The sequence below is a fragment of the Aotus nancymaae genome, unplaced genomic scaffold (genome assembly GCF_030222135.1).
Source record: "Aotus nancymaae isolate 86718 unplaced genomic scaffold, 86718_ANA_hifiasm-v0.15.2.pri h1tg000062l, whole genome shotgun sequence".
NCBI lineage: Eukaryota > Metazoa > Chordata > Mammalia > Primates > Aotidae > Aotus > Aotus nancymaae.
Genome location: NW_026988476.1, coordinates 31,521,675 through 31,539,952, shown reverse-complemented (window position 1 = coordinate 31,539,952; position 18,278 = coordinate 31,521,675). Strand labels below are relative to the sequence as shown.

At 38.6% G+C, this 18,278-nt stretch overlaps 1 protein-coding gene across 2 annotated transcripts in view; it reads right to left on the bottom strand.

Annotated features, from left to right (window-relative positions):
* Positions 1 to 660: 660 nt before the first annotated feature.
* The window catches only part of DAAM1 (dishevelled associated activator of morphogenesis 1), a 186,814-nt gene continuing 169,196 nt past the window's right edge, over positions 661 to 18,278 (bottom strand). For both annotated transcript variants that reach the window (XM_012442281.3, XM_012442283.3), the window contains 7 exons: positions 17,669 to 17,757; positions 16,608 to 16,776; positions 12,273 to 12,380; positions 10,910 to 10,970; positions 8,140 to 8,271; positions 4,432 to 4,602; positions 661 to 3,367 (listed from right to left, as the gene is read on the bottom strand). In XM_012442281.3, the coding sequence (XP_012297704.1) occupies positions 3,158 to 3,367; positions 4,432 to 4,602; positions 8,140 to 8,271; positions 10,910 to 10,970; positions 12,273 to 12,380; positions 16,608 to 16,776; positions 17,669 to 17,757 (940 nt within the window). In that variant the 3' untranslated portion in view covers positions 661 to 3,157. The remainder of the gene's footprint in view (positions 3,368 to 4,431; positions 4,603 to 8,139; positions 8,272 to 10,909; positions 10,971 to 12,272; positions 12,381 to 16,607; positions 16,777 to 17,668; positions 17,758 to 18,278) is intronic.

The window sequence follows — 18,278 nt, the reverse complement described above, 5'->3', positions numbered from 1 at the left end:
TTACTATGCAGTTATACAGTGAGTTGATAAAAAAACAAGATGGTCAGCTATTATAAGAACATCATGAGGAGTTCACTCCAAAGATAAGAAGAATTATCTTAAAATAACAAGCAGTGAGTGCACTGCTTGGGTATTCTATCCGTGACTGGAGCAGTTTGTTTCTAGCTTGACCTTAAATTGAGCTAAGGGTGGCTAGGCAGCAAAAGTGATGTAGGACAAAGGGAAAGCTTGAGCTTTCAGAGGATACTGATAAAACAAATCTCTTGATCTGTATAGGTGCCATTTCCCACACTGACCCATCAAATTAATTTTTAATAAGAAAAAAAAGCCTCAAACCAAAATAGGTTTTGATTCTAGAGACCAGAGATTATTTTCTCTACTCCAGTTACATAATTTCACCTGTAGCTCTACTATACATGAGTTGTAACATGAAATTGTATAACTCATACGTAAACCAAGTATAGACAGAGGTGACCTATGATAACCTGGGCATATCGAATGCTGCCATAATAGAAAACTGTATTCTTCTAGGTCTAGTAAGTACAGGCTTAAAAACACATATATATTTATGATTCAGTGAACAATTTGCAAAATTGAAATTCAATGGTGGAAACTGCAAAGAAGTCTGACACTGTTTTAATAATTCATAGAAAGCATATATGTACACCCAATGAATTCATCTCTTTATTGCATATTGCTTTAAAAAAATGTACAGTCTCGTATCACATACATTTTTTTTCTCAGTACTACCTAACAACAGTCTTGCACCTAAAGACTAAGTGGTTCCAACTACTAAGCTAATAAGATACAAGACATATAATTAAGTTTACAAATTATGCATTTTCTTTTTGGCATTAATTTAAAAAAAAAAAAAAAACAACTTTAAAATACACACCCAAGAGAGAAAAGTGGCTACTTACACCAGCACCAATCTAAAAAGTTTTTTTTTTTTTTTTTTTTTTCAACAATGGCACATGGAATTACCTGCACACAGTTTTCTGGGAAAGAAACCAAAAATGGAAACGGCAAAGGAGGCCCACCAGGATGGCCGTATCAAAGAAGAATGATTAAAAGGGGCAAGAGGGACATGCTACACAAACTTGCTCCTTTATGTGACTTTCCCTCCACCTGTCTATTCCTTAAACTGTAAGACAAAGCCATTTTCAAAAAAGAGTTCCAAAATTGAGCCACACCAAATTTCTCCTGCTACAAATAGAAAAGAATATACATAGAGGCACTTTAGTTAAGGAACAGACAGACAAAACCTTCATTATATTCCAATCTTCCTCATCTCCAAGCCTTTTTGAGCCAAGTCTCTATCTGCACCTTTGACATGGTGTTATTGCAGACCTGGGCTAACTCGGGATTGGGGAGTACAACCTTTGCTTTGTATTTATGACTGTTTTATTTGCTAGTCACTTATTTCCATATAATGTGTAGAAAGTCACTAAATTTGCAATGAGGAAAAGATGTAAAACCACAGCTCTTGACAACTCTTAGAGCACTATTTCACAGCTTTCACATAGCGCAGATACCTCGCCATCTGTGCTAAGCATTATAGTTTATACAAATTATTTTTAAATAGTATGATTCCTGTACAGTGCACACATTGGTATTTTATTCATCCCTTAATAACCCCATTAGAACGTAAGCTCTTTGGGGGCAGGGACTCTGTCTTGCTTACCATTGTAGCCTTACTATGCCTGGTACATAGCAGGTACTTAATAAATATTTGTTAATTGACTGAAAAACTCAATTTAGTGAGTAAATAATGTTCTAGTGCAACAGGACAAACTACTCTCTCCACAGGAAACCCAACCACAACAGGACTGATAGAAAGAAAAGAGAAAACGTTAGCCCCATTCCCAACTACAAATAAATAAATCAAAGCAAAAAAAAAAAAAAAAAAGTAACAGTCCTCTTTATATATCACATAACTTAAGGATATTAAGAGTTGGTAGGTTAATGGTAAGCATCTACATTTTCTAATGTTGTTTTTATTCATGTCTCCCTGAGAGCTTTATTCTTTTTGGACTGAAATTTTACAGGTAGCTTTACTGACACACAATTTTAAAATGACAACACATAAACAGCAATCACTTCAAATATACTTAGAGATAAATAGATCTGGGCATCTCTGCTGACGTTGACATTTTGTGCATTCTTTATGTGTCCTTTAGTCCAGACCTATATTTACAGAAAATGCAGCTTGTCCTACAAAACAGAAAATAGAAATTATAACAAAAAGGCACCCCATTAAAATTTTTTTTTTTAGTAATCTTTAGCCTTTCAGAGAATTCTTCCTTTAAGTCTTGGGTGAGATATTTTTAAGGTTTATACATCTATGTTGATAGAACAAGCACACTCTGGCAATGTTGTTCTTTAACAAAAGCATGGTTTGCATTTAGATAGTGTTTTTTCCAAAAAATCTGAAGAAATTATCAAGAGCACTTGGCAGAGATAACTTGATGAAATTAAGGGAAAAAATTGATGTCCAACTTTTAAATATACAACAAATTCTGGCTGACGTTCTACATAATTCAAATTGTGTGCAAGATATTCTCAATAACATTTATAGACTGTATCCCCACACCAATGTCAGAAATTCTAAGCCCGTCCTATTACTGATGTGATGCATCAACATCACATTGTCAGCTATCAAAAACCATTTTAAATCTATATTTTTCCAACTTCAGTTCCATCAATGAAAATAATTTCAAAGCATATCAAGCTTGGAAACCATAAAATATTTTGCAAGTTTTTTTTTGTTTTGTTTTTTTCTTCTGTTTTGTCTTTGAATCTAGGGAATGTCTCTGTCATCTCTTTCAGGAGATAGTATTGTGCTTCTGAACAGTCATGGTGTTCAGGGAAAGAAAATGAGTCACACTCAATGTGAATGCATACATGAAAGGTTTCGGAGCACATACGTTAACATATCTTTTTAACCATACGTATAGGTCTCCAGACAACACTCAGACAATCTATATACATTTTTTAATATATACACACATACATTCACATACACATACATTCACGCATTCACTCACAGATGAAGGAAAAAATTGCCACTGTTTGGATTGCAAGGCAGTGTAATGAAACGTTCTAGTCACTTTAGAGGGCTGCTAATGAGCTTTCTAAAAAAAGTATTCATGGAAAATTAGAAATTAAGTTTTGTGACTGGTCTCTCTCTGCTGCTGTCAGTCATCTGGTTGGTAATGCGTTTGCGATTCCGTTTCAATTTAGAAAGGTCTTTGTCAAACACTTCTCCTGAGCGTAAAGCTGAAACAAGGTCATCAAACTCTCCGCTTTCTTCATTATTCTCTTTAGCTTTTCTCATTTTACGTTCCCTTTCACGTTGTTCTTTGAGCTGCAAATAGAAAGAAACAACTTCTTAGAGACAGGTCAAAATGTTGCATTTTGTTTTCAGTAGAGATGAATTCCGTGAAATACGGTAATGCTCCAGACACCAAGCTGTGCTCATCCTATAACCCCTTTGGATGTCAGAAGAAAGGGGTAATTGGAACCTGGGGTCTCCATTGTGGAAGCAACAAACACCACCACAAAATAACCACTGCCTTGTGGTTAGAGATCCTCACCACCTAGATTCTAGGTAAATTGCATGATATTCTAGTGAAAATGAGAGCAATTGAAGCAATTTGTGTTTTTGCTAATGTAAAAAAAAAAGTATCACTATTACACAGACCCCAAATGACTAAAGCAAATGGTCATCAGGTCATTTTCCTTACATCAAAGGCTTAGCTTGTGTCTTCTGTGGGAGCCTGAAACCTAACACACAACAGTTACAGTTATTAAAAGCCAACTAATACATACACATTGTAGACAATTTGGATAATTCAGATAAAAGTTGGGGGAAACATCTTTAATTCTACTGTAACTTTTTAGAGGTTTCTCACACCACTATTATTTTCTATATGTATTAATACATCTTAAAAAACAAAACAAAGATTTCATGTAGAAATCACTTTGTAAACTTTTATATATCATTACATATTCTTTGAATACATGTCTTTTAAGGACTGCATAAATATTCCATTATGTAGCTGTTATATAATTTAAAACTCACGCCCTATTGGTAAACATTTAGGTTGTCTTTCGCTTGGGGCTATTATAAAGAATGCTGCCTCTTTTTTTGTGCAAATTTGTGATTATTTCTTTAAAATAATTTCTAAGAAACAGAATTCCAGAGCAAAGGATGTGGATAGATTTTTTTTTTTTAAGACTTTGAATATACACTGTTAAATTGTTGTCCAAGAGAAAGAACACCAATTTAAAGTCCCACAGAATTCTAGAGAGTACATTGAAGGCTTTCTTCTTGCCAGCAGGTCAGAGTGCTCTCTAAATACCTTTGAAGCTGGGCTGCAGCCATAGAACTTCTAGGAGGTAGAATTGGTGAATTAATCATCCTCTCACCTGAGCTTCCATGCGAGCTCGACGCTCTTCTTCCTCCTTCCTCTTTCTCATATTTTCGTTTTCTTGTTTGGCTTCTGACACAGCTTGAAGAAATTGATCAAATATGCCAAAGAACTCATCTGGTTGTATTTTGCCAGCCTCTTCCCCAAAGTGCTTCACTGCTTTAGTGAACTAGGAAAAAGACGGTTTTCAGAAGTCAGTGTTTCATGAGAATTCCATAATTGAATATAAATAACATTAGAAAGACTAAAGCCGAGACAAAGTCAAACATATATTTTGTTTACTTGTTTACTTTTATTTATTTTTTTGGAGATGGAGTTTTGCTGTCACCCAGGCTGGAGTGAAGTGGTGTGATCTCAGTTCACTGCAACCTCTGCTTCTTGGGTTCAAGCGATTCTCCTGTCTCAGCCACCCAAGTAGCTGGGATTACAGAGGCACACCACCATGCTCGGCTGTTTTGTATTTTTAGTAGAGACAGGGCTTTACCATGTTGGCCAGGCTGGTCTCAAACTCCTGACCTCAGGTGATCTGCCCACCTTGGGATGTCAGTTTTTTTTTTTTTTTTTTTAATAGATGGGGTCTTTCATGTTATCCAGGCTGGAGTTCAGTGGCTATTCAAAGGTATGATCATAGAAAACTACAGCCTCAAACTCCTGGGCACTCCTCCCTCTTAAACCTCACGAGTAGCTGGGACTATAGGCACGTGCCACCACATCCGGCTGAGTCAAATATAACTCGATGGATTTTAGTGAGCCTATATTTATCTTCAGCTGCTGAACATGTCTATTAATCATTTCTAAAGTAAAAACTTTAATACTCCTCAGCTTTTTAAATTATTTATTCCTGTCTACCTCATTTAAGCTTAACATCTATGATGACCTTCTATGACTTTTTATTAACAGTAGTAAAAACAAAATATTGTGGGGCACAGCACCCCAGACATAAAACTAATAGCAAACTCAGCAGGGGTAGGGAAACTTGTACTTTTAACTTTTCTTTGAAGTAGTATAATATCATTTACTGGTGCCATATGGTAAATATAGAAAGCAAATGGGAGCCAGTGCCTCTTAGCTGCTTTTCCTAATCATAAATGCTGCTGCTATTGTTCAGTTATTTTCTGGGTCTCAATGAGAAAACAGTAACTGAGTATGGAATCTTTAATGCAACCCAAAATGTATGACAGAGAATACAATTTTATTCCAAATTTTTTGTTTTAGAACCTCTTTCAATGTCAATCTTTTATTTTTATTTTTAAAAGATATGGGGCATTGCAATGTTACACTTCCCAGGCTGGACTCAAACTCCCAGGCACAAGTGATCCTCCTGCCACAGCCTCCTGAGTAGTTGGAACTACAGGTACACGCCACCATGCCCCAGTGTCAATCGTTTTAAATAGCCAAAATGCAAAATACCAAGGAAGAAATACGCATAATTACATAAAAATATATGTATACAGTAACAACAGTATACCTTGTCTCCCTTTAGTTTTTCCAGGAGTTATTGTCATAACTCAAGATAGTATGTTTTCAATAGTCTTAGCAGAATTATAACTGCCCAAATAATATTCAATGTCAGTCAAATTGTTTGTTAAAATTATACTTCCTTCTGTAAGGATCTAATGCTATCACTCCTAAGCTACTAAGGATAGTGTTCCTAGCTTCAAAGTCAAATACATTTTTTCCTATGCCCAATCAATTACTTAACATTTTCCAGATTTTAAGTTTTCTTCTTATTTAGACCATGCTGTGTTTATGCAGCACCCTCAGACAGTTTATAGTTGGTTTTATTTTTATTGATTTGCCTTTGTTATATTGTTAGGGTCTGACATTTCAGTAACACTATCTACCTTAAATAAAACAAATTCTGGCTGATATATATTTATATATATTTTACAGTTACTATTTCATATGTTTAAATTTATAATAAAAGTGTCATTTTTACCATTTCTGTCTTCACCGAGGAGTTGTTTTCAAGGTTTTACTCATTTGGAAATAATTCTATTAGAAAAGAGTTATTTGGGCAAAAACATAACATTCTTCAGATGCCACATATAGTGCCTTAGCTTGCTCCATGGTTTTATAAGCTAATTTATAAAAGTTCTGGAATGAACAAAATAGCAATAGACGGTCTACCACTGGATTTCTAAAACATTCAAGTTTACGTACTTCAAGCCATCCCGAGTGATCTTTTTATCAAGGAATTCTAGTGATCATGATGTCATGTATATTTAAATCTTAGAAATCTAAAGAAAACCAGACCCAGATTAAAGTTCCACCCTGTACACACACCCACCCCAGCCCACCCCACTCAGGGTGCAAGGGACAAATTTACCAGGTCTTTGGCTTCTGCTAGAAGATCTTCAACATCAGAGAAGCTTGACACTGGCTACTGTGATGAACAAGCTGACAATAGCCAGTTCACACACAAAAATATTTGAGCCCCTTGATGAAGTAGGTGCTATATTGCTCAGCTGGGATATCAGGACAGGGGGACTCTCTTCCTTTATGAAACACAAAATCTAAAGTGGTAAGGCATACAGAAAACATGGATGGGGCTTTCACAGTGGAGGTCTGAATGGTGGTTATTGACATCAGTTACTGATTTCCACTGTGGGATATCAGAGGTTGGGCCTCTAACAGCAGCTATTTGAATATATATTGTCATTTATTTAATAAGGCTCGAGAGGAGATTTAATGTTGAGATAGGCTGATGCATGTCAACCGCCTACTTCTGAACTTTAACTGGTATGTGTGTATATTTACGTAAACAATCATCCATATCTATAACCAAACAGGTGACCAGAGAAAAGTAACATACATTTACTGAAGTTTCGAAACAAAAGACTCAAGTAAAAGCAAAAGAGTGTTGTGGCAATTGAGAGATGAGTAGAGGAAAAGAACCAATGGGGTGGGGAAGGGTGTTAATATCATTTTAAAGAATGAGGAGAAAGTGAGAGACTTTCATGTACTGAAAGTGTACATGTATTGTATATGAATGTGAATGCATTCTGGAAGAGAAAACAATGTGAAATAGAGAGGAGTGAGGTGACGGTGAGGAGCTAAAAGGTCTTGCTTATTAAGCAACAACAATTTCTCCTCTAAGGGAACATAAAATTTTGAAATAGCAGAAATTATAAAAATGTCTTACTAAAAAAAAAAAAAAAAAAAATCTCTTGCCAGAGACTGTGAATTAAAATGCATCTCCTTTAGCAAGTTTGCTGGAGATTTACACAGGTAGTATCCTGTCCTCCAAGGCTGTATCTCAGATGAACACATTATGTAGAGGTAATCAGGCACATGGCTTTAGTCACACCTGATCGCACATTTATCCTGACCCTGGTTTTCATCATCTAGTCTTTTCTGGTTCCTAGAGATAAGTACTTCAAGCCAATTTCAACCAAGAGAAAACTGTCAAAGTATTTGCTGGTCTTCCAACACTCAGAGCCTTGAAGGTCTTGCTAACCTAAAGGCAACATAGGCCAGTTAGACATAAAGGGTGTGTTTTGATTAATCACAGTCTTGGAAATGAAAATACACCTATGTCATACAAAACAATGGAATCTGGAAAGTAATCATCTACCACTTCATTTCCTGCATCATGAAGTCTGGATCTCACTCCTGCTATTTCCCGTACAGAATAATAACCGAAAGTATCACAATGAAGCCCAGCCCTGTCAAACAACACTCAGTGTGCAAGGGGGAAACTTACCAGGTCTTTAGCTTCTGCTAGAAGATCTTCAACATCAGAGAAGCTGAAGCTGGCTACTGTGATGAACTGGCTGACAACAGACACAAACTTGTCTCCGGGTTGTGGGGGCTGAGACTTCTGATATTCCAGCTCCTTAAACACAGGAAATGAATAATGTCAATGCAGGCTTCAAATATAGACATGAGACACACCTTGTCTCATATTTCACATGCCTTAAATTTAATAAATCAGAATGGCAAACACATCAAAACTTGTTCTAAAACATTTTGGTATTATACTGTAGCACCCCTGCCCTTATTCCCACCATGCCAAAGCTATGCTCACGTGCACACGCATATTTGCAAATAGCAATTTACCAATCATCTAAGTATATCATCTGTGTGATTTCACTTTCAGGTTTTAGAAAGCAAGCAGATTTGCATGTGGATAAAATTAACAGAAGTTAAACAAATAATTGGGGCAAACTGAACTCTAAGAGCTTTTGAGTGAAAATAAGAGACTCTGATTGTCAATATTCCGTGCTCGGAATTCTGGTGCCTTGATTTTCTTCTTCTTTCCCTCTCAGCCAAGTCTATTTACTTCTTAAACTGTGGGATATGGGTCAGTAGAATTTTGGCCGTAGCATTTGGCACCATAATCTTCTACCATTTTTCTCTTGTCCATACCATATGGTTTTTGTGAACAGGCCTAGAAGGGAAGTTGTCTCTTGTTAATTATCCATATTCCCCGTAACCACAGCAATGAACACAGATGATACAAATCTAATGTTAGTTTAATAGTTGCCAGATGCACATTCTTATTTAAAGCCCATAACATCTCTACGAGTGAGGCATCACTATTCCCATTATACAGACACATAAATTAAGGTTTGGAGGGATATTACTTGTCCTGAAGTAGCACTGACCAGTGACAGAGCCAGATTTTGAACTCAGGCCTGCCTGACTCCAGAGTCTTGGTAATAACTATGTTGTGTACCAATTGACTTAAACTGGATTCTCCCTCATTTTCTTGTATTGGCAGAGATCTTCACAAGCAGAAGAGTAGGAGTCACAGGCTATGGGTTCTGACACAGCTCTACCACTGATTTGGTTCTTATCTATAGTATGTTGTTCTGAGCCTCAGTTTATTGATTTTTTTTTTTTTTAAAGAGGGCAATATCCACATCACCACTAGACTCAAATGAAATAACGGAAGTGAAAACTCATCAATTATGGAGCTGGCTCTGACTGGAAGAAATTGCCATGATTCTAATACTTTGGCCTGGAAAGTGAGTGTATCTGTGTTCATTGTTGGGATGGGAAAGGCATTTGAAGTGTTTTATTAATGTATAATTTTATAAATATTCATCTCTGATGCCTTCTAACAATAGACTTAATTTGTGTGAAGCACACTTAGAACACATATATATTTGGCCAGGCCAATCTCTGCCCCCTGCTATTTTCTTATAATATGATGCCCATCTCCAGGAGTGGGGGCCCCCTTCCCATAGAAAGTGTGATGCAGTGTATATGACCCAATGGACAGAGCGATTTCAGCAAAACTATCCTTTAATAAAGCAACAACATGAAATTCCTCTGGAATCCCCCACACCAGGCCTTGCTCTGACCTGGCTCAGAAGCAGGGGTCAGAGCCAGGCTTTAGGGCCATCATAAGGACTATGGACCCTCTGGGGCTGGGAGAAAAAGTTCGATCAGTTGATTTTTTTTTAATACTGCCCCCTACATTAAAAAAAAAAAAAAGAAAAAACCTCACATGCTCAATTTATTGAAAACAAGAAAATTAGACATTGCGATGTTAATTTTTATTAAAGGTATGCCTTTAATGAATTCAACTACTTTCCATGGTAATTGAGCAGGCCCGAGCGATGTGTGCTCTGAGCATGGTCACCAGGGACACTGCTCTGCCAGCCTGTTCTCATCCCTGCCTCCTCCCTCGCTGGCAGCTGCATCTGCACAGTACCCACAGGGCACTGTGCCAACAGGCATGTTTCAGCCTACCGGCTCCAGTCTGCCAGCCTGACTGGTTTTCCTTCCTTGGAGGCCTGGGCCCAGGTTGTCTTGTATGCCTGGGATAACCTTCCTCCTATGCACCTGGGATAACCCACCTTCCTAAGCCATAGCTCCAACAACTTCTTTTCCAAAAGAGAAGCTTCCTCTAATAGGGATCAATTGTCCCACATGCCTCCAAAGCACCCTCAACCCGCTGCCTTCCTTAAGGCACCTCTGTAATCACTCTGCTTATCTGGATGGTGCCAGGCTGAGGGAATTGGCTGCTCGGATTACAATACCTGGAGGACAAGGATTCTGAGTCATTGTGACCCTCAGCTAGAGCATGGACTACCGTGTCTGCTCAGTAAATACTCCCCAGAGGACCAACTCAAAAACAACAGAGAAGTTCTACTGCTCTACTGAAAGTGAACACCATATATTAACAGCACTTGGAAATTGAGAGAGTCCCTGAAGCTCATCTAGCCCAACCCACTCATCCTGATGAATCTGCCTCACAGATAAACTGGTGGCATGCTAGGTCCAGTTTCCAGTTCTCGCTGCAGTGACTCACCCATGACCCGTGCTGCCTGCAATCACGCTGCCAGGCTGAACATAACCTGCCTTTGCTTCTTGTGGTGGTTTTTTTTTTTTTTTTTTTTAATCAATACCTGTTTATCCTGGGCATACCACATGCCAAGACAACCAGCAACTCATCTGCTGGAAACCACCAGCACTAGAGATAGCGAAGAGACTAGGAATTAGAACAAAACACAAATACTCACTGTCTCTACTGCTTTCAAGCCACTTCTCAAGGTACTTATTTCTTTGTCCAGCTCAGTCATGCTGTTGTAAATAGCAACGTTTTAGCAATCAACATGTGACTTACACATATTAAATATAAGTTGGGTTTAAATATTTCATGCTTGGAAGCCCATATTAGTTTAATTTAAATGTTTAAAATTCCCTGCCATGCTCAGGTCTCAAAGACAACAGTATTTTAAACTTGTGAAATTTAGGTATAAAATTATGTGTCTTGTTTCTTGTAGTCAGCAGGTATACTTTATAGGTTAAAAATAGCAGAAGAGAAATATCTTTGATCTGTACAAAAATATTTTATGCTTCAAACTCAAAAAAAAAAACCTCACTTCAGCAAATTACTCCATGGAGAAATAAATCTCTTGCCACATGTAGCTCCTTTGAAAACATAAAAAAAGACGGGTTCATTTGCAATCATGTTCACATTGTGCTCTGCATAATCAGTGTTCTGCTTTTCACTAAGGCCCCAATAATATGAATATTACAAGGTAATGACTTACGTTGCAATAAACAATGATTTTTCTTAAAGTTGTATTAACTAGTTATTTTCATTTTTTTTTTTAATAGAGAAAGGTTCTTGGGCTTTTCCCATACACAATAGTTTCTATTTCATGGCTTTTAAACATTAGAGATTAAAACTTAATTCTCCCAAATAATTTACAATATATAAAAAAACTCACCAAGACTTCATTTAATTTCATGCCTTATATAGTAAATTTCCACCAGATTCCATGAACAGAGGGAAAAAATGAGCCTGCTCATTATACTTTTCAAATTCACTGCAAAAAGATGCAGTTTATGTTTCAAAAAAAGAGACAGCCAAAAGAGGGACGGAAGAACAGTAAGGAAAACTGCCTGCTTCTCAGTCTCTGAAACGTGGTGTGAAGTTTGTGGTAAAAGTTTGGCAACTTTCCATTTTATTTTTAGTTTCCTCATTTGCATAAAGACTGCTTCCTATTAAAGAGCCGCCTTGGTTTCTGGGAGTATGTGTGCATATGTGAAAATTATTAGCAATGCCCTGACACTTAGGTCTTCTATTTGCTTAGCCATGCGTCTTATTTAACTAAGGATGCTCCTACCTGTATTTAAAACACATGCCCTTTAAAAGTGTGAAAGTTAAAAATCGCATGTGGTATTCCAAAGGAACTAGAACAAATATATATTCAAAACCTTGTAACACATTTGAGCGATTTGGATGAGATTCAAACTTTATTTCATACAATGTTCAGGGGAAACAAATAGAACTGACTTCTACAGTGCTGACTACCTCAATAGCTAACACATAGTCCAAGTGATTTAAGAAACTAACACTCACTGTTAAGTACTTACTTTACTTTCGCAGCTTGAGGAATATCCTGCAATTCTTCATTTAGATTGAGGACACTGGGGTACTTATTTTCCACAATAGTGATGAGATAGTGCAAAAGGGTAATGTTCCTACAATTGAAGAAGGGAAGAGTATTAAACATTTATTTTCCTTTAAAGTACATAAATATACGAATAGTTAATACCTGCATATGATTTATATGCTCAAATTGTAGAACCCACAATAATGCTATATTACCTGCATTAACTTTAAAATTTGGAGGTTCATGTAAGGCAGGGATTCTCAAGAGAAGGGAATAATGGAAGAGCCTCCGAGGGATTACATAAATCGATGTCAAAAGAAGCATACAATTTCTAAAAAGAGGATAATAATTACATATTTGGGTCATAATGAGCATCTTTCAAAATCTGGGTAATGTGATGGGTGATGTAAGTGAATCTGAACCACTGCCAATGGAGACAAGCTCAAGTTTACCTTCCCAGTAGATCCACCCTAAAATGGGGTGTGCCCTGTAGGTTTATAACTAGTAGGCTTGGGTGGAGTGGAATAGGGTGGAGTGGAGAGTGAGGGATGGATGTTTATTCCACTGAAAAGGGAAGCTATTATTTAGTCTAAAGTACAAAGTAGTAACTCACTGATGACATCATTATTATTTTTGAGACGGAGTCTCACTCTGTCTCCCAGGCTGGAGTGCAGTGGCACAACCTCCGTCTCCCAGGTTCAAGCAATTATCCTGCCTCAGCCTCCCACGTAGCTTGCATTACAGGCGCCAGCCACCACGCCTGGCTAATTTTCATAGTTTTAATAGAGACAAGGTTTCACCATGTTGGTCAAGCTGGTCTTGAACTCCTGACTTCAGATGATCCACCCACCTAGGCCTCCCAAAGTGCTGGGATCACAAGCATGTGCCACTGTGTCCGCCTATTGATACTTTTTAATAAGCTTTCACCAAAGAGTGGCCAGAAAGTTAGAAAGCCCTTAGAAAGCCCCCTCTCTCAGTGCTAAACCTGGAAGTGGGCCATAACTGCCATCATGTGATATCCTCGCAGCCCTGAATCCACTTCCTAATTTAGCAACACTTCAGCTCCTAACTGCATAACTCTTAGTAGTTACAACAGTTGGTTGTGCCAGCTCCGTCTCTGGTGGTGACAGGGCTGAACTCTGACTGACCTGGATTGAAAAGGCAGGCGTGTAGGATAACAGTATCTATTAGGCAACACTGTGTTCATCTGGTCCCATCGTCACTGACTGCTGCACATTACAATCACCTGGACTCCAGATGCCTGGGCCAACCCCAGAGATTCATTTAATTGGAATGAGGTGGAGTCAGACATGGGCATTCTTTAAAACTCCCTGTTGATCTTATCAAGCAGCGAGGATCAAGAACTACTTACCTATATAAGTTAGAATCAGGAGTGTAAAAATACATTCCTTTAAAAAATTTTTCCATAATTTAGGCAGTTTGCTAATTCACAATGCTAAGCCCCAATACTCCCAACTCACCTCTAACCAAAATGAGTCAGAGTTTTCAAACAATTTTCTATAACAATGAAACCATTTCTGGTTACCCTTGTGTTTCATAGAGACAATGCAATCCTATAAATCCTTACTTTTCTCACTCTCAGTCTCTCAATAATTAGTAAACAATCGCCTACCAAAGCAAAACAGTGGCCAACAATTTTGGCCATTTATTTTTAATATGTTCAGCTGCATCCTTCCATTTCATTTTTTTTTTCTTTCTTGACACAGAGTCTCGCTGTCGCCTGGGCTGGAGTGCAGGGGCATGATCTCAGCTCACTGCAACCAGTGCCTCCTGGGTTCAAGGGATTCTCCTGACTCAGAGTAGCTGAGACTACAGGCGCATGCCACCATGGCCGGGCTAATGGGGTTTCACCATGTTAGCCAGGATGGTCTCAATCTCCTGAGCTAGTGATCCACCTGTCTCAGTCTCCCAAAGTGCTGGGATTACAGGCATGAGCCACCACGCCCAGACCTTTTTTTTTTTTTTTTTTTTGAGAGAGAGTTTTACTCTTGTTACCCAGGCTGGAGTGCAATGGCACAATCTCGGCTTACTGCAACCTCTGCACCCTGGGTTCAAGCCATTTTCCTGCCTCAGCCTCCTGAAGCAGCTGGGATTACAGGTGCCCATCACCATGTCTAGCTCACTTTTTTGTATTTTTAGTTGAGATGGGGTTTCACCATGTTGGCCTGGCTGGTCATGAACTCCTGACCTCAGGTGATCCACCCCCCGGCCTTGGCCTCTGAAAGTGCTGGGATTACAGGCATGAGCCACTGCTCTGGCTTCCATTTCAGTTTTGCTGTTGACAGAAACTACCTGTCTGCCCATGTGCTTCTTATCTAAGGGGCTGAGGAGGAAGCAAAATGCCAGCTACCATCACAAGAAAGAGTGAGTTTTTTTTTGTTTTGTTTTTTAGAGAGATGCTTTGCTTTTTGAGAGACATTTCAATTAATTTCATTAACCATATATACCTTTCTTGTTGTAGAAAGGTTTAAAACCAGGCCCGATCTTCCATATTTGTTTGCTATCCAAATACTACCTCGTTTGACTAAATACAAATTTTTAAAGAAGGAACAACAGCCATACATTTGATTCTTCCCTGGTCATTACCAGTAACCAAGACTTCAATGCTCAGTGAATGCTCCCTTCCTGCTGACTGTCTCACTACCTACGCCATCTCATTAGATTCAACTGAGCAACATTAATGAGTGACTGCTTACGAGCAAAGCACTTTGCTAGGCACGCAGGTGTATAAGGCGTGGGTGCTGCATTTGGGGACCAAATATTAAAGGCAGAAAAAAAAAGAGGAGAAAGATCAGAAATAGTTTTAGCTTGTTCTTTTTAGCTTGAAAAGGCTTGTACATTATGTAAATTCTGTAGTAACCTCAGTAAACAAGCAGATAATCACGTAAGTGCCAGGTTATTGGTAAGTGTTGGGGGCGGGTGATTGCTTTCATATGTGTACAGTCGAAGAGAACGCCCTTCCTTAAAAAGGTAGCTGCAATATAAGATCTGCCATTCCCTACTACAACCATCCTTCTGTTGCTAATAGAGCTGTGGCTGGACCAACAGAACCAGTGTCAAATACCTACCTGTAAGGCCGAATATATTGCTTGTAACCATAGGCAAGCTGAATGAGCCACCTGACCCTGAGCCAGTTTCTTCTCTGACAACATATGACAACAATATTTGGCTAGTGTACTTCACAGGCTATTGGGACAATCGAATGTTAAAGCGCTCTCAAAAGGATCAAGTGTTTATATTAAAAATAAGGTGGCAGGGCTATAACAACAGCTGCTCTTCATTAATCTATCTCTACATGATGCAAAAACAACAAATTAACACATTGCTTATTTCTTCTAGGATGGATTTAGGATTGCCAGGACACTATGCTTCATGAACGCTATAGAAAATATAGGGTACAAGACCTTATTAGTCAGAAGTAATTAGGGTTAACAGCCCATATTTCTAAAAAGAACTTGGGTATGGAGAAACTTACCTTAGAAACAATTGTGCAAGTTCCTTTGAAGTCAGTGAGAACCTCAGAGAAACAAAGCTCTCAGGGAGACTCGAGTTAATATGCCTAATGACCCTACATTGTTAATGACACAAGAGCGTTTTCACATCTTGGTGTCTTTAATGAGAATCTGTTCACCTAAAATACAGCACTGAACACTATCTAGGAAGCATTTTAATGAGTCCTGCAATGAGCAACTGAATATCAATAGCCAAAATGCATTTATACATCATAAGTTTTTAATATAGATCCACTGCATAAAAGAAAAACATAACCTAAAAATCCAAAAAGCTTCATAATTTAGCATCAACTAACAGTTTTTTTTTTCTTTTCTGTGGAACACAGTTTTCTGTAGAGGAGTCGTGGGGAGATGTCCAGAGTGCTGGTAACATTCTGTCCTTGATCTGGGCATTGGGTATACAGGTGTGTTGGATTTGTGAAAAATCATCAAGCCCAACATTATTTTTTGTGAACTTCTTATACTATAATAAAAAGTTTACAAAAAATAATTTTTTTAAAAGGCAGGGTAAAACAAAAACAACAGCAAAACTTGGAATAGATGATGTCCATGTGGACCAAAAATAGATGAAGGATAATTGGTCCAACAGGAATGTGTGAGATACTTGTGGTCATGAGAGAGGCTAAAGAATCAGTGTCAGAGAAGGGAAGAAAGTAGTGAGAAAGAGAAGCTCAGACTGAAGACAGCAGTGTCACGAAGGCTGAGGAGGACCAGAGCGGGACAAATCTGAGCCTGGACCTCTGCACCTGGCTACCCTAAGTGTCGGAAGATCCCACACTTACTTGTCAATGCTGGATTTTGTGTCAGCAATTTTGTTTAGGCTAGATATCTTGAATCCATAGGCATTCCCTCTTTGTCCTTTATTCATATAGTTTCCAAATGCCAAAACCACTTCCAGCAACTGCTTGAGGGCACTGCTCCTAAACACCTCTTCTGAGCCAGAACGAATTGCTTCAAAACAAAACACATAAAAACACAATGATTACCAAGTGTTTCATTGTTTGAAATCAAGACATTTCAGTGATACCCATCCTAAATTCACACACATAATAACATACATGGAAGATGTAAGACTGAGTTACTGGGTTACCCAGAGCTCTTTCAAAACACTTAAACCGGAAGCAAAGAAGGCGGACAGGGAGAGCCACTCAAGTTGTTACCAACACCCACAGACAGCTGCAAAATCCCATCCTTTCTCAGGCCTTTCTTGGCTGACTCATTGGTCGTAAGCACTCAGGAATACCTAGAATAGCAACCCCATCTCCAATATTTCTTTCCTAACACTTACTTGTCTGGTGTGGGTCAGATTAACAGGAGTATTGATCAATTCCACTGTCAGAAAAATGGTCAAATGTGTTACATGTTATAGCTTGCAGGTGTCATAACAGGGATTGGAGCTTAAGCAGATGCCTGATTCTAGCCTGCATTCTGTGGCTGTGCTCTTCAGTTGCCTTGCTCGCATTTCAAACATCAAAAAAATTTAAAAATCAAACCATACAACAGCCTCACTCTTCCCTTTGAAAAATCTACTAAGGCTTTGTTGTGAGGAAGCTAATTACAGCTTTAATGCTAGTAGCGGTGAGATTAATTCCTCACCAGCACCCATGTAGTCAAAAGCCCAACCCTGTAGAGCCCAGGAGATGTGCTGTGAGCTCCCGAGCCTAGGCCAGTGCATCAAGCACTGACCTTAAGTAATCATCCCTCAGAATTTTAAAAGATTTTGAGCCAAAAAATAAAATAAAAAATCACCAAGATGGTCTTTTTTACTATCTGCACTTGGACTGCACTTTTAAATGGGCTGTAATGATGAACATCATTTCCAATCTAGGCAGCTTGACTTTACCTTCTACTTTAGGTTTCACTTCTGCCACACGCTCTGCAAACTTCTTTTTGAAGTATAGCGATTGCAACCTTTGCTGATAGTGATTAATTCTGTAAGAGCAAACATGGACGAATTGATATTCATTTAATACATCTATGTTCACTTAATAACAGACATGGAGGTGGGGGTACCTAGCACCTCCCCAACACCCACCCACTCCCTCAACACACAGACATCAGTTCGTCTCATGGACAGGAGCACAGGGCATGAAGCCAGCTTTGCCTGGAGAGCCCATTTTGGTCTGACCTTCAGGGGCTATTTGGTCAACTGCAGCAGAGTCCTGCTAAAAGAAAGTAGGAGCCAGCTGCTGTTGACTAAAGCCCCTCTCCTCCCTCAGAGTCCCAGGAAGAACTCTTCTGAGCATAGAAGAGATAAAAGGGAACAAAAATGTAAAGAATATGCTACTGCAAATAAAGGACAGTTCCCTACACCTTTCCCAAATTTCTTAACTTTCCAAAGTAAAAACTGGTCTCCAGCATCCCCTTTCCACATTGTCTCGTCCTCACACTCATCTGCAAACCTCTGTCTGTTTTCACAGTGAGCACCCTCTCGGTTCCCCTAAGGGAGAAAG